General features: G+C 34.7%; 1 protein-coding gene and 1 pseudogene across 35 annotated transcripts in view; both read left to right on the forward strand.

Moving 5' to 3' along the window:
• The window catches only part of LOC144294164 (uncharacterized), a 165,034-nt gene that overhangs the window by 59,636 nt on the left and 77,898 nt on the right, over positions 1-27,500 (forward strand). For 2 of the 35 annotated variants that reach the window (XR_013361598.1, XM_077865914.1), the window contains exon 5: positions 13,707-14,888. The exons of the other annotated variants lie outside the window; for them this stretch is intronic. Coding sequence is in view for 1 of the 2 variants with exons in the window: in XM_077865914.1 (XP_077722040.1) it covers positions 13,707-13,713 (7 nt within the window). In the remaining variant the exon portion in view is untranslated. Of the gene's footprint in view, positions 1-13,706; positions 14,889-27,500 lie in introns of those variants that run through there. 35 annotated transcript variants of the gene reach the window in all.
• On the forward strand, positions 14,431-26,531 carry LOC144293594 (hsc70-interacting protein pseudogene; annotated as a pseudogene).

Below are 27,500 nucleotides of genomic sequence, written 5' to 3' on the forward strand. Positions count from 1 at the left end.
ATTGATTGTGTAATGAGTTCAATAGGTGTCACTTAGAAAATAGAGTCTATATTCTTTAGCAGCAATTTGTTATTCAGAATCCATTTCAGAGCCTTCCACAGTTACATAATAGTGTTTATTTCAGGCCTATCTGCAATCTACATTACTTGCTAAGACAAATTAATTCGTTACATCTTCATTATGAGGACAAAACAAATTCATTCATTTCAGAAGGACATTTTAGGACTTACAATATTGGTCTTAATCATTCTCTGAACTGCACACAGTATGCAACTGTAGAAATCATTTGTGTTCCCTAATTTTTGGTGTAGAATTTGTAAGATTTTAATAGAAAAATTGAGGATGGATTGTCTGGAAGATACACATGTAAGTTTTCTATTTTCTCAGTGACAAGTGTCCTGGAGAAAAATTAGAAGACAGAGGCACTCGCATGTCTTACCCGTATCTAGCATAACAATGGCACTGACAATGACACTAAAATCTCCCATCTGGTGACCTCTGCTTTGTCATTAGTAAAATGAGGCAGTTGAATTATGACTATTCTTCTCTGAAAGCCATATACACAAACTGATCCTCCGACTAATTTGGATTGGCTGGTCCAGGGTTGAAAAAACACTCTTCAGTTCTCAGGGCTGATCCCTGCTACTCATTTTTTAGGCAGTTAAGTTTGTGTCCCCATGGATAGTAGCTGATTCCTCAAAGTTCTCAAAATTCTTTTTTTTTTTAAAGATTTTATTTATTTATTCATGAGAGACACACAGAGAGAGGCAGAGACACAGGCGGAGAGAGAAGCAGGCTCCATGCAGGAGCCTGATGTGGGACTTGATCCTGGGTCCTTGGGATCACGCCCTGAGCCAAAGCAGGTGCTAAACCGCTGAGCCACCCAGGGATCCCAGTTCTCAAAATTCTAATGATCTCTAATTCTACAAGCAATACTCATCATTTTGTTTGTCAATAAATGCGTATACTGACATTAGGTTAAAAGTAACCTTACCATAAAGTTACTTTTTAGAATGACAAAAATTTTAAAAATTCAAATGACAAATAGACGTTTGTGGGGTTTTGTTTGTTTGCATTTTTTTCCCATTTTATTGAGATGTAATTGATATATGACGTATAAGTTTAAGGTATATGATGTGTTGATTTGATATATATTACAAAATCATTACCACTATAGTGTTAGCTGATACACCAATCTTATCTCATAATTATCATTTCATTTTTGAGGTGAAAACATTTAAAATCTACTCTCTTAGCAACTTTCAAATATATAATACAGTATTATTAATTATAATTATCATGTGATACATTAGATCTCCAGTACTTATCTTATTACTAGAATGTTGGGTTCTTTGAACATCTCCCATTTTCTCTACCTCTTAGCTCTTAGTAACACCCATTCCAGTTTCTGTTTCTGTTTGGCTTTTTTAGATTCTACATATGAGTGAGATCGCACAGCATTTGTCTTTCTATGTTTGACTTATATATCACTTAGCATAATATTGTCAATTCCATTCATGCTGTTACAAATGGTGGGATTTCCTTCTTTCTTGTGGCTTTATAATATTTCATATATATAATATTATATATAATAAATACATAATATATTTATATACTTCTATATAATAATATATATTTTTAAAATTTAAAATATATATATTTCATTATATTTATATAAGAATATATCTCTACATAATGATATAAGTAGAGTATATAAGTATACTTTTATATAAGTATAATGAAATACTATATATTATTAAATATATTTCACATATATATGTGTATATGTATATGTGTACCACATCTTTATCCATTCATCTATTCATTGATATTAAAGTTGTTCCCATACCTTGCCTATTGTGAATAATGCTGCAATGAACACGGGAGTACACATATCTCTGTGAGATTCAATTTTCATTTCCTTTTAATATATCCCCAGAAGTGGGACTGTTCTTTTCCTATACTATATTCTTGGCTACTTTGTCATGAGTCAATTGACCATGTCTGGGTTTATTTCTGGGCTCTCTATTCTGTTTCATTGATCTGTGTATCATTTTTACCATACTCTTTTGATTACTATAGCTTTATAATAAGGTTTGAAATCAGAAATTGTGATGTTTTCAGCTTTAGTCTCTCTCAAGTTCCCTTTGGTGATCCAGGATACTTTACAGTTCCATACAAATTTTAGGATTTTTTTCTATTTCTGTGAAGAATGCTATTGGAATTTTGATAAGAATTGCACTGAATTTGTAGATCACTTCAGGTAAATGGATATTTTAGCAATCTTAATTTTTCCAATCCATGAGCATGGTGTATCTTTCCACCTATCTGTGTCCTCTTCAGTTTCTTTCTTCAGAATCTTATAGTTTTCAGTGTACTGATCTTACACCTTTTTGGTTAGCTTTATTCCTAAGCATTTCACTCTTTTTGATACAGTTGTAAGTGGAATTGTTTTCTTAACTTCTCTTCCTGATAGTTCATTATTAGCATATAGAATTACAACTGATTTTTATATATTGAATTTGTATCCTTCAACATTACTGAATTTGTTGATTAGTTCCAACAGTTTTTTTGGTAAAGTCTTTAGGATTTTCTATATGTGATATTATGTCATCTGCAAATAGAGATAATTTCACTTCTTCCTGTCTTTTATGGATCCCTTTTTTTTTTTTTTTCTTCCCTAAAAGCTCTGGCTAGAACTTCTAGTACTACATTAAATAAAAATAACGAGAATGGGCATGCTTATTTTAAGTCTAACCTTAGAGGAAAAGCTTTCAACTTTTCACCAATGAGTATGATGTTAGCTGTGGGCTTATGACATACAGCCTATATTATGTTGAGGTATGTTCTCTCTATACCCACTTTGTTGAGAGTTTTTTCATGAATGGATGTTGGATTTTGTCAAATACTTTTTCTACTTCTATTAAGATGATCATATAATTTTTATCCTTCATTTTTTAATGTGGCATATTCAGTGATTGGTATGATTTACAGATGATTGAATCATCTGTAAAAATCTCACTTGATAATGGTGTATGATTCTTTTAATGTACTGTTGAATTTAGTTTGCTAATATTCTGTTGAGGATTTTTGTATTTATATTCATCAGGGATATTGCCCTATAATTTTCTTTTCTTGCAGTGTCCTTGTATGGTTTTGTTATCATGGTAATGCTAGAGTTGTAAAATGAATTTAGAAGTCCTTTTTTTATTTTTTGGAAGAATTTAAAAAGGATTGCTATTAATTCTTCTGTGAATGTTTGGTAGAATTCATCAGTAAAGTTATCTGGTCCTGGATTTTTGTTTATTGAAAGGTTTTTGATCACTGGTTCAACATCTTTGCTAGTAATTGTTCTGCTAAGATTTTCTATTTCTTCCTGATTCAGTCTTGGAAGATTTTGTTTCTAGAAATTTGTCCATTTCTTCTAGGTTGTCTAGTTTGTTGGCATATAATTGTTCACATATAAACATTTAAGGAGATCTGTTCTTCAGAGCCACAGATCCTGAAGAACAGCATTTGGGAAAGCCAAAGGACTGACTGCTGTTCGTGTGTGTGTGTGTGTGTGTGTGTGTGTGTGTGTAAAGTTCTGTAATCCCAAACAAGAGCATCACATACCAAATACAACATGTTTAACTTATCCATGAGTTGATGATAATGTGAAGTGGTTGACAACATGATATTGTGAAGTTAGATTTCACAGGGGTCCTTGAGAACTGAAAAAGAAGTCACCAAATTCATGATTCATTTTTACATTCATATGATTTTGAAACTATTTTTCCTCTGGGCAGAGAAAATTAATTATGGACTTTGAAGAAATAACTAGTTCTGTACATAAGTTCATGGACATTTTATAGATAAGGAAGAACAAGAATGTGGGACCAGGTCAGAGCAAGACGGAGAGTTGATTCCACATTTACCTTCATTCTCTTCCAAGTTCTCTCAGAAATGACCAAAAAATAAAAGAAATGGGCAATAAGTAAGCAATAAACTTTTCAACATTTCTGGAAGGCATTGTGCAGGTGTGATGGGATGGAAAGAGTTTTGAATACCAGCAATTTCACACATGCTTAAGTAAAGTTCATTTGGGAAGCAGTGGTATGGGGATAAGCAGAACCCCAAACTGTACAACTCAAATTAGAAGAGGCTAGAGCAAACCTGGTTTGTCAAAGAAACATCGTTAAGAGTTGCACATGGTATTTACCAATCCTTATGTGGCTTTATAATGGCTGAGGCAAAAGTAACTTAGGATACCAGGTATGCATCACAAATAATACCTGCAGCCAGAACAACTGGATTAAAGTTAATGAGTCACCAGCAGCAGGGAAGTTGCAGCCTATCTGTGGCTCAGAATTAAGACTAGGGAGGGAGGCAGGTCCAGGTGCAGTTGATGTGGTTAGATTTCAACTGGAAATGTACCAGCAATAACCTGAGTTGCCGTTAGCTTCAGTAAATATACCCAGCTTTACTAGCATGGGAGCCTGCTAAATAAAGCAAAACTGTTGGCACAGCTCTCTGAGACACAACAGGCTTAGTAGTTGGAGTAAAGACAAGGCTCCTCAAGTTAATTTTTGCTGATGACAAGGGGTGAAGATATGTTCTATAAGATTCCTTTGGCAAGAGTTTCCTCCCTTTTACAGGCCACTGAAATCCTAAATATGCAAGATTTAATTATGAAGATATAACATGGGGATGTAGGAAAGTGTCCAACATGGACAAAACATAATCATAAGTCCCAGTGCTAGACAATCAAACAAAATTTTCTATGAATGCAATGAAAATAAAAACACTTAATCAGACATATGATAATAATTCTAAAATAAAAGGAAAATTCAAAGTAAAAAAATTACAAAAAAATAGAATTTTAAATTTTATTGTTTGATCAATAAGATGTAAAAGAATATTGAAATGTTTAGCAAGTATAAACTCAGATCAAGATTAAATGAAAATAAGAGTATAGATAAAAGCAAGAATATTCTTGAATTAGAGAAAGAATAGATTGTGAAATCTAAAAGGCATATCATATTCTAACAGCATATTTGTACAATGAGTACACAGACACATGTTTAAGTAAATGAATTTTAAAGACAATGAAAGACTTCTTTAAGAAAAAAGGAAGTTAAATGAAATTCATAGTCAGGTTGAGGCTGGGGGAACACTCTATGCAATCTTCAGCTGACCCCAAATCCAGGGCTAGATGGAACTGAGTGAGTCTCACTATATCTAAGACATGGTTTGATAACTAGTTGCACATTGGAATCAACTGGGGAGTTAACAAAAATATATACAGAAAAAATAAAGACAAAACAAAAATGCTTGCTCCCCACCTCCACAGATTCTGATTTATTTGGTCTGGGAAGCAGCTTGGGCACTGAAAGATTTAAAAGCTCTCTAGATGATTCTAATATGCAGCCTGATTTGAAAAACAGTTTTGAGGAGAACCAATGCAAAAGTATAGTATACATAGTCAAGTTATAAGTTATATATAAGATTGTCAGGTAAGTTTAGTCAAACCAAAAAAGCTCAGGACCACAGCAACAAAGTAAATTATGATTAATCACACACACACACACACACACACACACACACACACACCAGTGTGCATGTCTACCCAACAAGAGTTGAGAGAAAAACTCTTGATAATTATAGGTGGGAATGACTTCATTAGAATACAGATTTAGTGACATATCAACTTTGCAAAATATTTTTTAATAAAGTACAAATTATAAAACTTGAAAATGTAAATTCAAACAACAGTGCAACAGGGGTGCTTGGGTAGCTTAGTTGGTTCGGCATCTGACTGTTGGTCTCAGTTCTGGTCATGATTGCATGGGTCATGAAACTGAGCCCCACATTGGACTCTATGCTCAGTGGGGAGTCTGCTTGAAAATTCTCTCCCTCTGCCCTTCCCCCCACCTGTATGCTCTCTTTCTTTCCCCATCTCCCTCAAAAATAAATAAACAAATCTTCAAACAACAATGTAACAAACCCTCAGAATAGATAGAAAAAGGAAGAAAATATAATAACATTGGTTTAAAAAACCCAAAAACACAGTGGTTTTAGTATATTGTATGAAGAAATGAAAGAAACTCCAGAAAAGAAAAAAAAAACTGGAACTAAGAATATAACCACATAAAACCAGTAAATGAAAATAGGTAGATTGTATGTCATTCTATTTTATAAAACTAAAAGTAGGAATACCATATAATCTAATAATTCCACTATTGTGTATTTTCCAAAGAAAACAAAAACATTAATTTGAAAAAAATATATGCACCTCTATATTTATTGCAGCATTATGTACAATAGCCAAGATATGGAAGAAACTCAGGTGTCCATGGATAGATGAATGGATAAGAAAGTCACTTTATACACACACACACACACACACATATATATATGTATAGTCTATATAGGCTATAGATAGACTTACTCAGCCATAAAAAAGAATGAAATCTTGCTATCTGCAACAACATAGTGGATGTAGAAAGTATTATGCAAAATGAAATAAATCAGATAAAGACAAATACCATATGAATTCACTTATATATGGAATCTAAAAAATTAAACAAACAGAAAAAGAAGAAACAGACCCATAAATACAGAGAACAAACTGGTGATTGGCAGAGAGGAAAGAAGTGGTAGATGGGAAAAATGTGTGAAAGGGAGTGGCAGATAATAGGCTTCCATTTATAGAATGAATAAGTCAAAGGGATGAAAGGTACAACGTAAGGAATAAAATCCACAGTATTATAATAGTGCTGTATGATGACAGATGGTGGCTACACTTGTAGCAAGCACAGCGTAACATATAGACCTGTCTAATCACTATGTTGTACACAACATTGTGTCTACTTCAATAAAAGAAAATAGAGAGAGGAAGTGGGACTGATATGATTGTGCTAATTTTCTCTGTTCTCCTAGTATATCCTAGTAGTCCATGTATTCGGACAACTAAGACAAGAGCTGGATGAGTAGAGTCCACTCCGGTTTACAACAGTAACTACTAGAAGCTCTTATAGGAATCCATTACTTCCAAATTAGCAGAGGAATATGCTTATTCAAATATAAAGTACTACAAAATAACTGGAAGAAAATTTATACGATAAATCATGGAAGCATAAAACAAAAAAGGTATAAAAAGGATTTGAAAGGAAGGAATAAAGGCAATTATAAAATATAAATAGAATGTTTGTACATCTTAAAATAACCAGATTTTCTCAAATTTTTAAACCCAACCTGTATGTTGAATACAGGATTTTTCAAAATTCAAAGAATAGAAAAACAATTGCTAAATTTAAGTTAATAAGATAGTTGGAATGCAATAAAAATAGCCAATAAATTTGATTTCAGGTCTAAAATATTAAACAAGAGAAAGATAGTATAAGATAATAAAGGTAAAATACACAATTTGAACCCATCCATGGGCATCACAGTATAAATCAATTTAAATGGATAACTCAGATGTTGCAAGAAAAAATTGACAGAAAGTACTTACTCATAGCATCTTATATAGATCATGAAATTGAGATGCAGATTGCCCAGAGAAAACAATCAGTTTGAATAAATGAATATATGGGAAAGCTTTATACTCCAGTAAAAGCCTCTGTTTAACCACTCATGAGGAATTTAGAAAATCATTCCTATGGAAACCTTAAAGAAAACCTCAACACACCAACCTAATGAAACACAAAGATGAAATCAAAACTGAAATCGCAAAAGGATACAATCATGACGACACATGTGTGCTGTTTATAGTCTTCAAAAAAATGTAAAAATCACAACCTCTTGACATGGGTGTTTTTATATACTTACTTATTTTTTAAATGAGTTTTTATTATCAGCCCAGAAATAGAAGTTGACCTTGGTTCTTAAGTCTGAATAGGAAGTATCAATTTGCAACCCAATGATATTGAGGCAAAGCACTTACCTGGATCTTCTCCACACTTCTCCAAACTCCATCTTCATTGACTTTCAAATTCTTCCTCTTTATGCATTAGCTTTCTGTACTTTTTCACACTCTACCTTAAGATTCCAGTCATTTGCTTCACTTCTCTTTAAGTTCTACTTTTAACTTTCATGACATCAGCCTACAAGTTTCTTCTAATTGCATTCTCAAAGGATAAACAATTGGGAATAATGGACATTCATTTCCATGAGTACCATCTAATTTATAGCATCTATCTTTAGAAAGTGTCATAAGGCTAAAAATAAACATTAATGAATGTTCCCAGGCCACAAAAAATTATAAGTGGAGCATATGTCTTCTTAGGAAAAAAATTACAGAATCTGTGTGAATTATATATAAAATAATCCCTGAGAACTAACAACACTATTTGGGGATAATATTTATATCATTTTTATGCTGTAGGTATAAAAATGAGATATTTTCACAATGAAAAAAATGCCAACTGTGGTGACGGTAATATAATAACAAATAAGTCTCTTCTTTAATCCCATTTCCTAGAGAAAAAAGTAAATAAAAATTTCTGGTTAGTTTCCTTGGTTATCATTTTTACATTGTGTAATACATGTGTACTTCCATTTTTGATTCTTGTTTTCTAGACAAGTTTTATTATTTCTGTGCTTTAGAAAATTGGTTCATACATTACTTCCCATTTCCAAACTTTGTTCCCATCCACCCTCCACCCTCAATAATTTTGAATATATTATTGTTCTTTGTGTTTCTTGCAAAGATTGACATTTTAGGATTAAATACTAAACCTTAATTCCCATTTCTTCATTAATTAAACTTTGAAAGCACCTACTAATTTCCTGCTATAAAAGAGAAGGGGTTAAAGGTCTTATTGTTTCTTCTACCTCACATCCTTATTCTAATTATTATAAATATTGTATTTTACATTAATAAGGTTTATAGCATATACATTTTGTTCTGTTAAATAACACTGAATTCTTTGTGATTTGTCTATATTATGATTTTAAAAATAAAAATAATAGAATTCATAATATGATTATGTGCACCTGTAGCTCATTAATAAAACAATGGGATCCTATAGTTGAAATCACATAGAAGAAAATTAACCTTAGATCCTATAAATTTTTAAATTATCAACTTGAATTGTACTTGTATATCAGTATGCTAAGTTACAGGGTTTTTTTTTTCTAGCTTTCCTGTTATGTATCATGATCAATTGCCATTGTTTATTTTAGCGCATGTCATTCCTTATGTTACTTTTAATTTTGCTGAAGCAACATCCTGATGAATGTGTTTTATAAAGTGTTTTGATCATGAGAGTCCTAGCGTCTTTCATGTTCTTTACTTTGTTCCCACCTTTGATTGGGGATAGAAAGTTCAAAAGTGATTCTTCTCCTTCATAATTTGAGGATATTTTTCATTTTTTTGTATTCAATATTGTTGAGAAGGTGGATAGTTGTCTTTTTTATGAATAACTTTCTGTTGCTCTTTGGGAGATTTTATAATATTCCCTTTGTTTCTGAGGTTATGGATTTTCAATGCATGTATATGGGAACAACATTTCATTAATCCTGTTTCCCACTCAATATGTCACCTCATTATATAATTATTTCTTCATTCCAGAACACTTCTCTTTTAATTCATTATTTTTCCTTTTCATTTATGCCTGTTTCTCTCCATTTAGAATTCTTACTAAAGGATGACAGTCTACTTGGATATTTTCTCCAAACCTCTACATTCCTCTATGAGGTTACTTATTTCCCTCTGTGGTGGATATAAGGCCATTTGGTCACTAAATCATGTCATTTCCCATTGAAACTCAGTAAAACATCATTTCCCAGTGCCCCTGTGTGTTTGAATAGTCTGGCCAATGGGAAGTTAAAATAAAGTTATCTGTGTCCTTTCAGTACATGTTGATGTAGATAACAAGTGGTTTATGTCATGTTCTCTCTTTCCTTCACCTGAAAGCTAACAAATAGCAGTGCAACTTGGAAGTCATGAGATGGTGAAATGAAGGTGTAAGAAGGTTGGGTTCTTGAATCTTTGGTTAGACAAGAGCTTCCCAGAAGTGCTGACTTACTTTTATTAAAGACATGTAAAGTTCTTTTACACAGCAAATAGTTTAAAGTACACTAACAAGTACTTATTGCCTTTTTAATCTGGATTCCTGTAATAAAACTGAATTTACCTTCAAATGAATTTAGTTGTCAACTATAAAAAGTATATCTATTCAACCTCTGTGTTAAATATTTTAAATTATTTTGACAATTATAATGTTAATTTATCTCTCTCCTTTTTAAATATTTTATTTATTTAATCATGAGAGACACAGAGAGAGGCAAAGACATAGGCAGAGGGAGAAGCAGCTCCTTGATGGGAGCCTGATGTGGGACTCCATCCCAGGACCCCAGGATTACAAGTCTGAGCCAAAGGCAGACTCTCAACCACTGAGCCACACAGGTGCCTCTATAATGTTAATTTCTAAGATGTTCTGTCTAATTTCTGTTTGCTCCTTTCCATTGTGTCCTGTTCTTACATTTTCTTTCTGTAATATCTCCTGGAATCTATCAAATTAAGATTTCCTTCCTTGAATTATTCTATTGTTTATGTAGTGTTGCTTATTCCCTTTTTATACCCTCATTCTTCTCTCTCATAACTTGGCTTTATTAAGTTTTCATCATATGGTCTTTTCCATTATTTGAATTTTTAACTATGAAAATATTTAAATCTATAAAACAGTGAAATAAAATTAAGTTAAATTAGTTTAAAATACATTAGGGAAAATTCTAAACTGTTTGGCATATCCTCTTCTATGTGAGATCTCCCTTGCTCTTAAATTTGTTGACTTTTAAGTCTTTTTTTTTTTTTTACTACATGTGATTGTTTTACACTTGAAGATTTTTTGACTTTACATTTGTTGACTCAGCTTTGAGCATTTCTGGGTCTCTGCTCATAAATCTTACTTTTAGTGTATTGGACTCTAATTTAATGTTTTTATTTTTTATTTTAATGTTTTATTTTTCTTTAAAATTAATTTCATCCACTATATATCTTCTAGTTAATTGACAACTTTTCTTGTACTCCTTTGCATTACATATTTGTTTTGGTTTCACTTAAACTTTTGCCATTATAATGCAGTTTAGGGTAGACATGAAGAGAAATGTTTGTGGCAATGGACAAGAGTTAGGGTAAAACAAGTGAGGCAGCATTGTTCAAGAGTGGGGTTGGGTATTATCCTCATTTAAAATTGTGATAATTTGTTCATTATGGATTCCTGCACTATTCATTATGGATTCCTGCATAATTTTGTTTTTAAAATATTATTCTAAGGTACTGCTCTAAGATATTAATCATCTTGATTATTGAGATTTTGCTCTTCTCTTAATTTTACATCTGATATGAGTGTCCCATTTGCCTCAGCCTAGTCCAGGCCCTGCTGAACTATCATAAATCATGAAGTGGGAGGTACTTCAATGGAAAAGGAAAATGGATATTTAAGTGGGTTGTAAAAAATCTATTTTGAAGCTATTAATGTAATCTTATTTTTGCTTCCAGAATGTGTGCCCTGGAGAACAGAGGTCATTTTTGCTTTTCATAAATGAAATTTCTTTAAATAATAATAAACAAGCCAGACAAATTTTACCTTTATGATTATAATGTGAACGAAGTATGCCAACCACACCTGGGATTGTGAATCAGCACAGTTCCTGAATCCAGATATTATTCTCTGTTTGTCACATCAAATCTACTTTTACTTTATTTTTATTCACTTCCAGTTTTATTGATAAATGATAGGCATACAACACTGTATAAGTTTAAGGAATACAGCATAATAACTTGACATATGTATACATTGTGAAATAATCATTATGTGGTAATCACCACATAAGTTTACCTAATTTCCATCACCTCACATAGCTAAAGCAATTCCTTTTCTTGTGATGAGGAATTTTGGGATTTACTCTTTTAGCAACTTTCTAATGCCAAATTTATTTTTCACATGTCCCTACCATGCTCCATAACCTGAGAGACTGACCCAACACTTCCTTATTCTAAGACTTCAGGTTGTGTCCAGTCAATAAGAGACCTAAGCAGATGTTTGGAATAAGAAAGAGACATTGTTTTCAGTTTCCTGGATCTCTTCCTCCTGACCATGGATTGGTGGTGGTTGTATTTCCTTTTGACAGGCCACATCCTGCTGGGGTCCCCACCTGATAGGTCTTGGTCTATGTTGTAGCAACATCTTTTTTTATTTATCCCCTCAGGCTTACACTTGACAATTGCTTCCCTCTGTCATTCACCCTAAGATGCTCTACCATTCCCTAGTGGTCTCCCTTAAACTGACCAGGAAGTGTCAGGAAAATGTATTGGTGAGTCCAATATGTTCATTAGTGATTTAATCAAGGTTTTTGGAAAACTGAATTCAAAGCTTGTAGAACTAGATTGAGAAGAAAATTCAATATGTAGTTCAGCTTGATGTGTGATGGTCAGTTCTTGCACATTCCATGATGAAATTTAATAGCCATAATATTTCTTTCCAAGTTCAGCTTCATTTTCATCCATTTCCTATTGAATGAAGGCACATGGTATGTTAAGCTACAAATAGAAACTTTATGTGACTGTCACTTGAATTTATGTCAATTATTTGGTAGTTGGGCAATGATAGTAATGTGATTATATACTATGGCTGCATTATATTTATTTATTTGAAATCTTAAAACTTACTTCAACTTGTCAACAAAAACTCTCAAATTCCATATATGCAAAACCTAACCATGTATATGGATGCCTATATCTGATTTGAGGGCATAAAAATGTCAAAGGGTTGTATGAGAAGATGAATTTAATATTCCTAAAGTGATATGGTGCCCTTAACTTTTCCTAAGCACTAGATAATGTCTTAAAGTTTCAGAGAACTAAAATGTCCAAAGGCCGAGAGAATCTGCAAATGTAAGTCCTATTCATGGGGAAGCTGAGTCAAGTTATTCAGGACACCTGGATACCATCTTATGCACAATTTTATTCAAGCATCTTTAAAATCTTTTACTTAATGAGGCATATTATAAGGAGAAAAATGACCAGCACTGTATGATGTGTTTGGTAAAGGTAGCAATCTGATTGATAAATTCCTATCTCCCAACCATCTGGAGGTACCAGATTGGCAGAATTTCTTGTCAGCATTCTGTATATTATCCATGCTTCACAAGACAAGAAAGGGTATCACTCAGCACTCTCAAGTGCTTAAAGTGATGGGTTCCTTTAACATGTTGCTAACTGGTTTGCAATATTTCTTTAAAAATAGTTTTTTGGTATCATGCTTCACTTAAAGGAAGAATTAGAATTTAATGGTATAAATTGCATTCGTTATAGATAATAGCAAAGATTCAAACATGAAAGACCCTCCTCACCATTAAACCTCAGGGTGTATTTTCTTTCTTTCCTCAAACCTCTTGTCACCTGGGTTAAAGATAGCAGTGCTATGTCAGTCTAGAAAAATCCATAGATTTAGGAAGTGCACATAATATGGTGAGCTCATTATTTTTGTATTAAAGCATGAGCAACACAGTGAAACATGGGGTGAGGCAGAGGTAGGAAGAAATAAAATAACAATAAATTTTAAGCATGTATTCTACCTTTTGAGTAGTTTTATTAAAATATAATTGGATAGTTCTCTTCTCTGTTAATGATGTGCACTTTTGATGAACTTAGCTTCTATTTAATCCAAATATGAGCTACAGGCCTCTGTGAAATAAGTCTTCTATTTATATTACAGGTTGTAGTATGTCTGAAGCCAGTATCTATAACATAACCAATAAATTGAAAGGAAATTTTAACTTATTCGAAATTAAAGAAGTAACTACGACACAACATATGAATCAAAGAGCAGTTTCTCAAAGTGAAACACTGTCTGAGAACTTCCTAAGGCTAGCAGGTTCAAGATATAGCTACATGCTCACTGATAGAGACATTTAATCTGGGATTTTCTATAGTCTTTCAATTTTGGGTTATAACAACCACAAAAAAACAACTTACTGAGTCATTACTCTAGTGGGAGTGAAACATTTTTCTGATTTAAGGAAGTAGAAATCTCAAAGCTAAATATGTAATCCTTAAAAAGTGGGAGAAATTGAGAATTCCTATTTCTTGGAAATAATACTGTACTAATACATTTAGAATCCAGCTAGACAACGAAGCTGAACTAAAGGACCATGAGTTTAAATGTAGAAAAGAGAAAATCAAACTTCAACTCTGTTTTGTGTGCCAAAAAAATGTAATATTAAGAAGAAAATAGTGCCTTGATTTCTGAGAAGCAGACTGTATATAATTTTAAAACACTAAACTGATAACCAAGAAACCCAAGAGCAATAAAAAAATGTTTCTGCCTGTAACATTCAAACTTAGTTCTGTTCTGTTTTGTTTTTTACGTTGAAAGACTCAATTTATGTTTACTGGAAATTCCAGTTGAGAATAGTGCATATATTGAAGAAACGGCTGAGATGGATTTTAATATTTCCAGAGCACGGAGCAGAAGACTGACTCTGAATCATTCAAGTAAAGCTGAGAAACCCTTCTTTACAAGTGTTTTGGTGGATGATCCCAGAAGAGATGGAGGAGTAGGCTATTAGGGAAATAAGCTGAACTGAAGCCTGGCATCAATTTCGAATTTACCCAAGTTCAAATAACATTTAGGTTGAAAGCTCAGTGAAAACACTGGTGAATTGAAGCAACAAAGAGCATAGGAGTTTATTATCAAATAATGAATTCTACAACAGAAAAGGAAATATAGATTTACATTGTTTTGGCCACAAGCATATAGATAAATATCACTGTTTGGGGAACATTCTTTGTAGTATATGGTCAAGGAAATGCAGTTCCTCTACAAAGGATGAACAACCTTTTGTGACCAAAGCAAAAAACAAAACAAAACAAAAAAATAAATAATTCTTCTTTTCCACTCTCCAAAACATTTTGCCTACTTTGCCATTCTTCTTTTCAGTAAGTATTCCATGCTTTCCTTCCTAAAATCATGATATTTTCAGGAAATATCTGCCTAGAGTAAAAAAATTTTCCTATCATGTACTGTGCATGGGATCATTAAAGTCACAGACTTTAATGTTAGAACACAGGGCACCTTGTTTTACTGAGGAATGTCTTTCAGAATACTTATAACAGCTTGCCGTGTGTGTGGTGTGTGATTTATTTTTGTCTGGCTCCCCTGTGATAGTAAGGTCCTGGAGAACATATGCATGTCCTATTTGCCTTTTAATTACCAGCATCACCAACCAAAGTACTTTTCACATTATTGCCATTAATAAATGTATATATTGGACTGAAAAACAAAGATGAGGGTTTATTAATAAGATAAAAGGAGAAAGGGTTTTCCAAATTGAATTCTAAAAAAATCTTTAAAAGTATAATATTGTAAAAGAGAAAAAAATCTATATTCATCAATAAAAATCTAAGTTCATATTCTAGGCAATCTAGATTGCTGAGCTGGATGGTCCAAAAAGTCTGTCATGTATACATTATTACTATTTTTAAACAAAGAGGTACTCTCAACAACAGAAAGTCAAATAATCTTATTACTAAGATATAAAATCAGGGGAAGGTAAGAAGAAAATTAGAAAATAAGAGGGAAGGATAACAAGTTGCAAGTGTTTCTACAGAGATATGAAAACTCTAAGATCACAGTTATCTTCAGGAGTTAATAATAGGAGAGGATATTTTTATTCATTATTATATTGAATAAATTTGTAGATGTTATGGGATAACTTCCAGAGGTTCTCCTAGCAGACCTTGCAATCCCACAGAAGCATGGAAATGGTAGCAAATCTACCATGGGATTAGCACCATGAGGGTGAAATTACAGAGCAGAACAGCTGACTTACTAGTGAGAGAGTCCTAAGTGAAATGTGAAAGAGAACACGTTGTCCAGGTGAAGAGAGCAGGGACAAAGGATAATAGGGAGAGAAGTGATGATGACTCATGATATAAATCTTTGAATTAATTCATTACTTCATTATGAGTTTAGATGATTGAACCTTTCCCAAAAGAATTAGTTTCCATAGACTGGTGATAATATACAAGATCTTCTTGGAAGGAATCTGATGCCTTGCTTGGGCTTCAAGGGCTCCTGTCTATAAGCAGATTGTTGCAAAGCAGTGCATTGCCTATTCCTTTGTGTCTTTGCACATGGTCTTTGTTTTCCATTTCCCAGATACACAGAAGTGTTGAGGGCATGTTCCATTTACAGCAATCACTTTATTTTTTTTATTTTAATTTTTTTTTATTTATTTATGATAGTCACAGAGAGAGAGAGAGAGAGAGAGAGAGGCAGAGACACAGGCAGAGGGAGAAGCAGGCTCCATGCACCGGGAGCCTGATGTGGGATTCGATCCCGGGTCTCCAGGATCACGCCCTGGGCCAAAGGCAGGCGCCAAACCGCTGCGCCACCCAGGGATCCCTACAGCAATCACTTTAGAATATACTTCAGAGTATAGGCTTTGAAGACAAGCTTCAGACAGACTTGTGCTATCAATATGCAAAGTTGAACAGTGATCTATGCTTTAATTTTTTTCATCAAAAATGCAAAATATATGCATCATTAAGCTATTTTGGAGAAAATATTTGAACAGTTGTGAAAGTTAATTATTATGTGAACATTATTATTAATTTTGTTCAGTCTTTTTTTTTTAATTTTATTTATTTATGATAGTCACACGCAGAGAGATAGAGAGGCAGAGACACAGGCAGAGGGAGAAGCAGGCTCCATGCACCGGGAGCCTGACGTGGGATTCGATCCCGGGTCTTCAGGATCGCGCCCTGAGCCAAAGGTAGGCGCCAAACCACTGCGCCACCCAGGGATCCCAATTTTGTTCAGTCTTAAGGATGTTTCCAGTTGACAAGAAATTTTAAGTCACAAGAATAACCAGATAAGTTTTTCTAAAAATATTGGGCATAAAACTTTTATCCAAGCAAAATTACTGAAAATTTTATCTGTTTTCACAAGAAATTTAGCATTTAATAAATGATTACCAGTTTAAATGCTAAGTTAACTGAACTGCAATTAGGGTGATATTTACCCTTTTTGTAGAATCTGAAATGCCCTAGTTATAACCTCTCCAGATAAGAGGAAGATGGTCATCTTAACAACAACTGATATAGGTCTCCTTTGACAGGGGACATAATGATCCTTTAAGTCACAAACAGCAAAAGCATGTATCTTCACATTACCCTTATGGCTATATTAGGGAATCAGAGAAAAGATTAACAAATATGTGAAGAAATTGGAAAAACTAAAATCTAAACTAAAAACTAAAACTAAAAACTAAGTAATAGGTAGAATAGAAGTAGAGAGGTTGGGGCAATCTGTCCAAGATAGGAAACCTCAAGAAATAAGTGTCTACCAAATTCATGACCGTGTCCTCAGTGAGGTCAGAAAGGGCAAAATGATTCAGGAATTAGATATTGAAGGAAAATAATTATTAATCAGAACAATTTAGGGACACCTGGGTGGCTCAGCAGTTGAGCATCTGCCTTTGACTCAGGTTGTGATCCCAGAGTCCTGGGATTGAGCCCTGCATTGGGCTCCCTGCAGGGAGCTTGCTTCTCCAGCTGCCCATTTTTCTGCCTCTCTCTCTGTGGCTCTCATGAATAAATAAATAAAATCTTTTTAAAAAGAATAATTTTATTTGACTATACATTAGAAACCTACTGAGGGTTGGAGCTCCAGAGTGGAGGAGCAAGGTCTGCAGAACCTGTGCCAAGCAAAACAATAATTTATCTGGTACAAATCATTAAAAAATTTTTTTCTTTAAAGTTCTGGAAATTTTCTAAAAAGCACATATAACATAGAAACACACTTACTCAACAAAATCAACTATATCTCATTAAAATACCAGGAGTCAGTGGTATTTGAGATACCCAAATTTTGTCCCCGCTTCATGGAAACCAGTGGGTACAGCTGAGAAGACAGGGGCTCCCAGTCTAGGGCTACATGATTTCAACACAAGAGATGCAGACCACTGGTTTTTCTCATCCCCCTCACTCCCTTCCCCAATCTTGTGTTGCAGAAGCTCTATTCTGGAGGGCAAAGAACAAAGGACTAAGACTTATTTTCTCCTTCATAGTCTTTACTTATATGGTAAAATATCTCTTGAGACATGACAGGCTGTGGATACTGAAGCTTGTCAGGTCCACTATTCATACTAGCTCTGGTTTAGTAGCTTAGGGATTGTGCCCAAAGGTGAGAAGCATGCCTGAGAGGACTGACTTTATTTGGATCATCATGTAAAGAATTCCATGCTTAAACAATAGAAGCCTTGTCAAGCAATGGACAAGAAGAAGTGGAAGAAAATTAACTCTCCCAGAAATGACTCTGACAGCAACATATAAAATGGGGGGCAGCTAATTTAATAGAGAGCACCAGGAAAAGACATAGCAAAGAAGAGGCCTCCTAGGATCACAAACAACCTTTGGGATTGGAAACACTGCACTTGTGTGAGGCTTCATCTACTTAGGAGTGATCAGAACATAATGAAGTAGGCTTGCAAGCATTCCCCAACTAACACACAGATCCATCAACGAGGGTGAAGCCTCACTGTTTGGTCAAAGGTTAAGTCTATAACCACTGACCAAACACTGGTTAAATAGTAAGTTATTCTTATCCAGTGGAAATTTCTAGGAAGGCAGACTTTAAAAAATAATCACACTCATTTTCAATAGTCTGTAAAACTGCATACATGCCCTAGGCTGCCCTTTCTGAAGAAATTAAAGAGAAAACTCCAAGCTACCATTTCCTGGTTGTATATGGGGCAGAAATGTAAATAAAATAGGATAACAGCCTCAAAGCCATATGCATCTAACATTAAAAGGTAAGAAATAAATAGCTAGGGGACTCAAGGGCAACCTTTCACTAACAACTACTTTATGCTGACCCAGAGGCAACACATAGGTAGCCAGCCTAAAAGATGAAAACAAGGAACAATATATGAATAGGGACATCAGAGTCTGTATACAGTGGGGGAAATAAGCTTCAGAGAGTTAGTTCAGCCAAGCCACTAAACAATAAATACATGACCAAGCAAAAAATAATATCAATCCCAAGGAGGGGCTAGGGAATCATTATTCAGAGTTACTGCAATATATATATATATATATTTTTTAATTTTTATTTATTTATGATAGTCACAGAGAGAGAGAGAGAGGCAGAGACACAGGCAGAGGGAGAAGCAGGCTCCATGCACCGGGAGCCCGACGTGGGATTCGATCCCAGGTCTCCAGGATCGCGCCCTGGGCCAAAGGCAGGCGCCAAACCGCTGCGCCACCCAGGGATCCCTGCAATATATTTTTTAAAATGGCCAATTTTCATGAAAAATATAAGACTTATCAAAAAATGGGAAAGCATGCCCAATACACAGGAATGAAAGAAAGCAAAAAAATGTAGCATGGAGGGGGGAAACAAATATCTAACTTAACAGACAGAGAACTCAGAGAAGATACCATAAATAAGTGAAAAGAATGTACAAAAACCACATCTAACGATTTAAGGGAAAGTATAATGACATTGTCTCACCAAATGTAGAACATCAATGTAGAGACAGGAAAAAAAAATCTACATTTATATCTATATCTACACCTACATCTACATCTATATCCAAAGGAGATTCTGGAGTTGATAGGTATTATAACCAGAATTTTAAAAACAAGAGAAGGGCTCAACAATAGATTAGAACTGACAGGAGAGAATAATCAACAAACTTGAAGATATATTATGCAATCTGAAGAATAGAAAGGAAAAAGAAAGAGGAAAATGAATAGAACCCTAAGGAAAAGTGGGACATGATTAAACATAGCATCATATGCACAATGGGATTAACAAAAATAAGATAAAAGGAGAGAAAGAAATGTTTAAGAAAGTAATGGCTGAAAACTTCCCAAATTAGATGAAAAACATTAATCTACATATCCAAAAAGCACAATGACTTTCAAGCAGGATGAATCGTCAAAGAGATTCATATCACAGTAAAAATTTCAAAAGCCAGAGTTAGGGAAAATCTTAAAACACTAAGAGATATGTGGTTCATCATGCACAAAGGAACCCCAATAAGATTAACAACTGACTTCATATTTGAAACACATTTAAAGGGCTAAATGTAAAAAAATTGTCAGTGAAGGATCTTATATCCAAAAACAAGTATCTTTCCAAAAGGAAGACAAAACAAAGACATTGCCAGAAAAACAAAATCTTATAAAATTGTTGCTACATATTCCTGATTCATACGGTATACTGAAAGAAGTTTTCCAGGCTGAAACCAAGGAAAACCAGTTAATAAATAAAAACCACATGAACAAACAAGAGTTCCAGTAAAAGTGTGACTCTACAATAGATTTTGATAAGATATATATTGTAAGCTCTTGTGTAATCACTAGGAAAAGTAAAAAATATATTTAACAAATCATTAGAGGTATCAAAATATTATAAATATTCCATTAATACAAAAGAAAGCAATATGTGGAGGAATAGAGAAATAACTAAAACAAGAAACAGAAAATAAAGAGCAAAATGGCAGGTGCAAATATAACCAAATCAATCATAACATTAACTATGAATGAATTATTAGCAATAAAAAGGAATCAAATGATGCATGTCACAGCATGATGAACCTTGAAAACATGCTAAGTGAAAGAAGCGAGTCACAAAAGATTACATAATTTCAAAATTCCATTTATAGAAAATATTCAAAATAGGGAAAACCATGGAGACAAACAGTATACTTGTGGTTGCCTAGGGCTAGGTGTGAAAAGGAATTATGGGAGGAATGTGTAGTTGTTGTTAATGGGTATGGCAATCCTTTGGGGGATAAGTTCTAAACTTTGTTTTTAGTGATAGTTGCACAACCCTTTGGATATACGAAAAAGCATTAACTTGTACATTTTTAAGTGAGTAAATTTAATAGGATGGGAATTATATCTTAACAAATGTTTAAAAATAGAAAAATGATCAACAAAATGCCAAACTGAAAAAAACAAGAATAAAGGTGTGTGGCTTTATCAACATTGGTAATCTCCACCCCCTGTCTCCAAGCTACGCAAACACTCAAGCTTGTGTCTTTAGCTTAAATATTCTTTACCTACTGTTCTTTTTGTAAATTTAAAGTCCCTTTTTAAGTCAAAAGGAAGTTGGAGTAGCAATACTTATAAAAGATGAATTCGATTTTAAACCAAAGATAAGGGGATCCCTGGGTGGCGCAGGGGTTTAGCGCCTGCCTTTGGCCCAGGGCACGATCCTGGAGACCCGGGATCGAGTCCCACGTCAGGCTCCCAGTGCATGGAGCCTGCTTCTCCCTCTGCCTGTGTCTCTGCCTCTCTCTCTCTCTCTGTGTGACTATCATAAATAAATAAAAATTTAAAAAAAAAGAAAAAAAAAGAAAAAGATAATTAAAAAAATAAATAAATAAACCAAAGATAAGAGATGAAGAAGGACACTCTATCACAGTAAAGAGGTCTATCCAACAAGAAGATCTAATAGTTGTAAATATTTATATACTCAAGTTGAAAGCACCCAAATATATAAAATAATTACTAACAAACATAAAGGAACTAATTGATAAGAATATAATAATAGTAGGGGACTTGAACATCCCACTTATAGCAATGGAAAGATCATCTAACCAGAAAATCAACAAGAAAACGATGGCTTTGAATGAGACTGGACTAGATGAACTTAACAGATATATTCAGAACATTTCATCCTAAAGCAGCAGAAGACACATTTTTTTTTTTTTCTAGTGGACTACGGGAATCCTCCAGAATAAATCATGTACTGGATCACAAATCAGATCTCAACAAGTACAAAGAGATTGAGATCATACCATGCATATTTTCTAATCAGACCATGAAACTTGCAGTCAACCACAAGAAAAAATTTGGAAAGACCACAAATACATGGAGGCTAAACAACTTGCTACTGAAGAATGAATGGATCAACCAGGAAATCAAAGAAGAAATTTAAAAAATACATGGAAACAAATTAAAATGAAAACAGGACAGTCCAATCCTTTGGGATGCAGCAAATGTGGTCCTAGGAGGGAAGTATATAGTAATATAGGCCTACTTCAAGAAGCAAGAAAAATCTCAAACAACCAACCTAATCTTTTTTTATTTTTTTTCAGTAGTTTTTTTTTTTTACATATTTTTTTAATTGGAGTTCAATTTATAGTTCAACCTATAGCATAACACCCAGTGCTCATCCCATCAAGTGCCCCCCTCAGTGTCTGTCACCCAGTCAGCCCCCACCCACCTCCCTTTCCACCACCCCATCAACCAACCTAATCTTAATCTTAATCTTAAACCTAATCTTAAACTTAAACTTAAATAGGAAAAAAAGAATAACATGAAGCTTAAAGCCAGCAGAAGAAGGGAAATAAAAAAGATAAGAGTAGAAATAAATTATATAGAAACTAAAAAATCAGTAGAATACATCAATGACACCAGGAGCTGTTTATTTGAAAAAAATAAAAATAAAATTGATAGCCACCTAGCCATATATATCAAAAAGAAAAGAGAAAGGACTCAAATAAAATCACAAATGAGAAAGGAGAAATAACAACCAACACCACAGAAATTTTAAAAGTTATAAGAGAATATGAAAAATTAGGGATCCCTGGGTGGCGCAGCGGTTTGGCGCCTGCCTTTGGCCCAGGGCGCGATCCTGGAGACCCGGGGTCGAATCCCACGTCGGGCTCTCAGTGCATGGAGCCTGCTTCTCCCTCTGCCTGTGTCTCTGCCTCTCTCTCTCTCTGTGTGACTATCATAAAAAAAAAAAGAAAAATTAAATGCCAAATTGGGCAATCTGGAAGAAATGGACAAATTCCTAGAAACATATAAACTACCTAAGCTGAAAACAGGAAAAAAATAGAAAACTTGAACAGACTGATAACTAACAAAGAACTGGAATCAATAATCAAAAATTTCCCAACAAACAAAAGTCCAGGGCCAGTTGGCCTCACAGGGAAATTCTGCCAAACATTTAAAGAAGAGTTTATACCTATTTTTCTCAAACTATTCCAAAAAATAGAAATGGAACAAAAACTTCCAAACTCATTCTAGGAAGCCAGCACTGCCCTAAGTCTAAAACCACCAAAATTTACTCCACTAAAGAGAGAATTATAGGCCAATATCCCTGATGAACATGGATGGAAAAATTCCCAACAAAGTATTAGTAAATTGAATCCAACAGTACATTAAAAGGATCATTCACCATGATCAGGTGGGATTTATTCCTGGGCTGAAAGAGTGGTTCAATATTCTCAAATCAATCAACATGATACACCACGTTAATAAAAGAAAGCACAAGAACCATATGATCCTATCAACAGATGCAGAAAAAAACATTTGACAAAGTACAATATTCATTCATGATAAAAACCCTCAACAAAGTAGGGTTAGAAGGAACATACCTCAACATAAGAAAGACCATATATCAAAAAACCCCACAGCTAATATGTTCCTCAATGGGGAAAAACTGAGAACTTTTCCTCTGAGGTCAGGAAAAAGACAGTTGTCCACTCTCACCAGTTATTTAACACAGTACTAGAAGTCCCAGCCTCAGCAATAAAACAACAAAAAGAAATAAAAGGCATCCAGATAGGCAAGGAAGAAGGCAAACTTTCATTATTTGCAAATAACATGATATAGAAAACCCAAAGTTTCCCCCCAAAATTTTGCTAGAACTGATACATGAACTCAGTAAAGTCACAGGATATAAATCAACATACAAAAATCTGTTGCATTTTGATATGTCAATAATGAAGCAGCAGAAAGAGAAATCAATCTCATTTACAAATTCCATAAAAAATGTAAGATATCTAGGAATAAAACTTACCAAACAGGTGAAAGATCTCTATTCTGAAAACTATAAAAAACTGATGAAGAAATTGAAGATGACACAAAGGAATGGAAATATATTGCATGCTCATGGATTGGAAGAACACATATTGTTAAAATGTCTATACTACCCAAAGCAATCTACACATTTAATGAAATCCCTATCAAAATAACACCAACATTTTTCACAGAAGAAGTAATCTTATAATTATTATGGAACCAAATAGACTTGCCCTACAACCTAGCAATTGCACTGCTGGGGATTTACCCCAAAGATACACCTGCACCCCGATGTTTCTAGCAGCAATGTCCACAATAGCCAAACTGTGGAAGGAGCCTCAGTGTCCATCGAAAGATGAATGGATAAAGAAGATGTGGTTTATGTATACAATGGAATATTCCTCAGCCATTAGAAACGACAAATACCCACCATTTGCTTCGACGTGGATGGAACTGGAGGGTATTATGCTGAGTGAAGTAAGTCAATCGGAGAAGGACAAACATTATATGGTCTCATTTATTTGGGGAATATAAATAATAGTGAAAGGGAATAGAAGGGAAGGGAGAAGAAATGGGTAGGAAACATCAGAAAGGGAGACAGAACATAAAGATTCCTAACTCTGGGAAATGAACTAGGGGTGGTGGAAGGGGAGGAGGGAGGGGGGTGGGGGTGAATGGGTGACGGGCACTGAGGGGGGCACTTGACGGGATGAGCACTGGGTGTTATTCTGTATGTTGGCAAATTGAACACCAATAAAAAATAAATTTATTATTAAAAAATATTATGAAACCAAAAAGTCCCTGAATAGCCAAAAGAATGTTGAAAATAAAAAGCAAAACTGGAGGCCTCACAACTCCAGACTTCAAGCTATATTCCTACTACAAATTGTAGTCATCAAGACAGTGTGTTACTGGCACAAAAATAGACGCATAGATCAATGGAACAGAATGGAGAACCCAGAAATGGACCCTCAACTGTATGGTTAACTAATCTTTGACAAAGCAGGAAAAACTATCTAGTAGGAAAAAAAATTATCTCTTCAACCAATTGTGTTGGGAAAACTGGACAGCAACATGCAGAAGGATGATACTGGATCACTGTCTTACACCATACGCAAAAGTAATTCAAAATCGGTGAAAGACTTAAATGTGACACAGGAAACCATCAAAATCCTAGAGAAGAGCACACAGTAACATCTTTGATGTTACTCAGCCACAGCAACTTCTTACTAGATATGTCACATGAAGCAAAGGAAATAAAATAAAATAAAATAAAATATAAAATAAAACTATTGGGACTTTATCAAAATAAAAAGCTTTTACACAGTGAAAGAAACAGCCAACAAAACTAAAAAGCAACCTACAGACACACTTCTGGAAGGTTTTAGGCAGTGTGCAGGGGCAGAGGCAGAGATTGTGGGAAGGAACTGACCATCAAAGCACCTGGGGTCAGGAGACTGTTGGGTAAGAGGATCCAATGGCCAGGGAGGTTCTAGTCTATTCTGCCTCACAACAGCTGTCCCCTTCCACACGGTCATTCTGAGCTAGTACCCATGCCTGGAATCAGGCCCCAACCTTAGCAAGGCCTGCCACACCTCTGGACCATATAGACTCTTGTAAAGTTAGGGAGCTTCTAGCTTTTATGAAAATGTGTAAGTCGGATCTGAGCGCTCTGCACACCAAAGACATGTCCTTGCTGTGGGGTGGGTGGAGAGTATGGGGGGGGGTAAAATGCTACCTGCTGCTCAAAAAACTAAATCAGAAGACAGTATCAAGGAAGAAAAAATAGATAGTAAGAAGGAGAAGGAAAACATAAAGACAGAAGAACCATCAACTGAGGACAGTGATCTAGAAATTGACAATGAAGATCTGATTGAACCAGATACTGATTCCCCTCAAGAAACAGGAGATGAAAATGTACAGATAACCGAGGAAATGATGGATCAGGTAAATGATTAAAAAAAAAAAGTGGCTGCTGTGGATGCCCTAAATGATGGTGAACTACAGAAAGCCATTGACTTGTTCACACTGCCATCAAACTGAATCCTCACTTGGCCATTCTGTATGCCAAGAGGGCCAGTGTCTTCATCAAATTACAGAAGCCACATTCGAGACTGTGACAGAGCTATTGAAATCCTGATTCAGCTCAGCCTTTAGAAGTGGCCAGGGAAAGCACACAGACTTCTGGGCCATTGGGGGAAAAAAGCACATGATCTTGCCCTTGCTGGTAAACTGGGTTATGGTGAAGATGCTAGTGCAATGCTGAAAGAAGTTCAACTGAGGGCCCAGAAAATTGCTGAGTGTCAGAGAAAGTATGAGCAAAAATGTGGAGTGAAAGATCAAAAAAAGAATAGAAAGGGTTGCAAAGGCTTTGGAAGAACATCAGAGAGCCCAGAGGGAGCAAGAAGTCAGCTGACAACCAGGAGCTCAGTATGGCTCTTTCCTAGGTGGCTTTCTCAGGAAAATGCCTGGTAATTTTCCCAGGGGGAATACCTGAAATGGCAGGGAGATGCCTGGAGTGGCAGGAATGCCTGGGGTCAATGAAATTCTTAGTGATCCAGAGGTTCTTAAAGCTATGCAGGATCCAGAAGTGGTGGTGGCCTTCCAGGATGTGACCCAGAACCCAACAAATATGTCAAAATATCAGAGTAACCCAAAGGTGATGAATCTGATCAGTAAATTGTTAGCCAAATTTAGAGGTCATGTGTAATGTCCTTAAAAATAAAGCCTTTCCTGAAGGAAAAACAACTTTGATCACCAATGGATGTCACAATAATATAAACCAGTATACTTCTGACCGTTTCATGAAGAAAGCTGGTGTACTGTGAAGAGAATTCATACCCCTCTGTGGCATATACAACTGAAACATTCTGCAGTGGTTTGCCATTTGGGTATTCATTCAGATGTCTTCCTACTAGGAATTACAAACTTTAAACATTTTTTAAACCTTAAAAATACTTAAAAAACTTATTTAAATAGTGTGTTAGTCCTTACATTTTTCTTTACTAATAATTTCAGGGTTTTTTTCCCTTTGGACTAATTGGGCAAGGAAGATACTCAGTGTAGAAGATTTATCTCTTAGTTTGAGTGAAATAAAGACTTATTAGCAGAAGGCAAATATAACATTTAAATAGATGAAATTGAGTTGGAGATATGGTTACTGAGACACTTTGACCTGTCTTTTTAAATGCTTTATTTCTAAAATATGATTGATTTGGATAAAACCATCCAGACCACTGATATTACAGTAGGACTTGGGTCAGGACCAGAAGTGGTTGGCAGGGTAGCAGCAACTTTACTCCTCTATATAGTGTGCACCCTTGTGCAGATGCATTTAAATCTTATACTGTGGTGAAGGGATGATTTTTATAATGCTGCAGTAGAGTTGGATTACTTAGCCGGGTTCTCAACTGATATAGAAAATACATGTTTTGCATTATTCCACATAGGGGCAATAAGGGAATAGTTTTCTTTTTATATTTCTGTGTTTAGAGTGACCTTTCCTGGAGAAAGAGAAAATACCCATCTCTTTAGGTGCTTTCTACTTGTTTTCACCATGCCTCCCTCTGCTCCATTCTCTTTTTGGGCAAAAGATAGTCCTTGTTCATTGTCATCATCAATACTATTATTCTTCACAGAATAATGGTATTGGGCAATACTAATACTAATTGGGCAAGCA

Source organism: Canis aureus, chromosome 22, assembly GCF_053574225.1.
Source record: "Canis aureus isolate CA01 chromosome 22, VMU_Caureus_v.1.0, whole genome shotgun sequence".
Taxonomy (NCBI): Eukaryota; Metazoa; Chordata; class Mammalia; order Carnivora; family Canidae; genus Canis; species Canis aureus.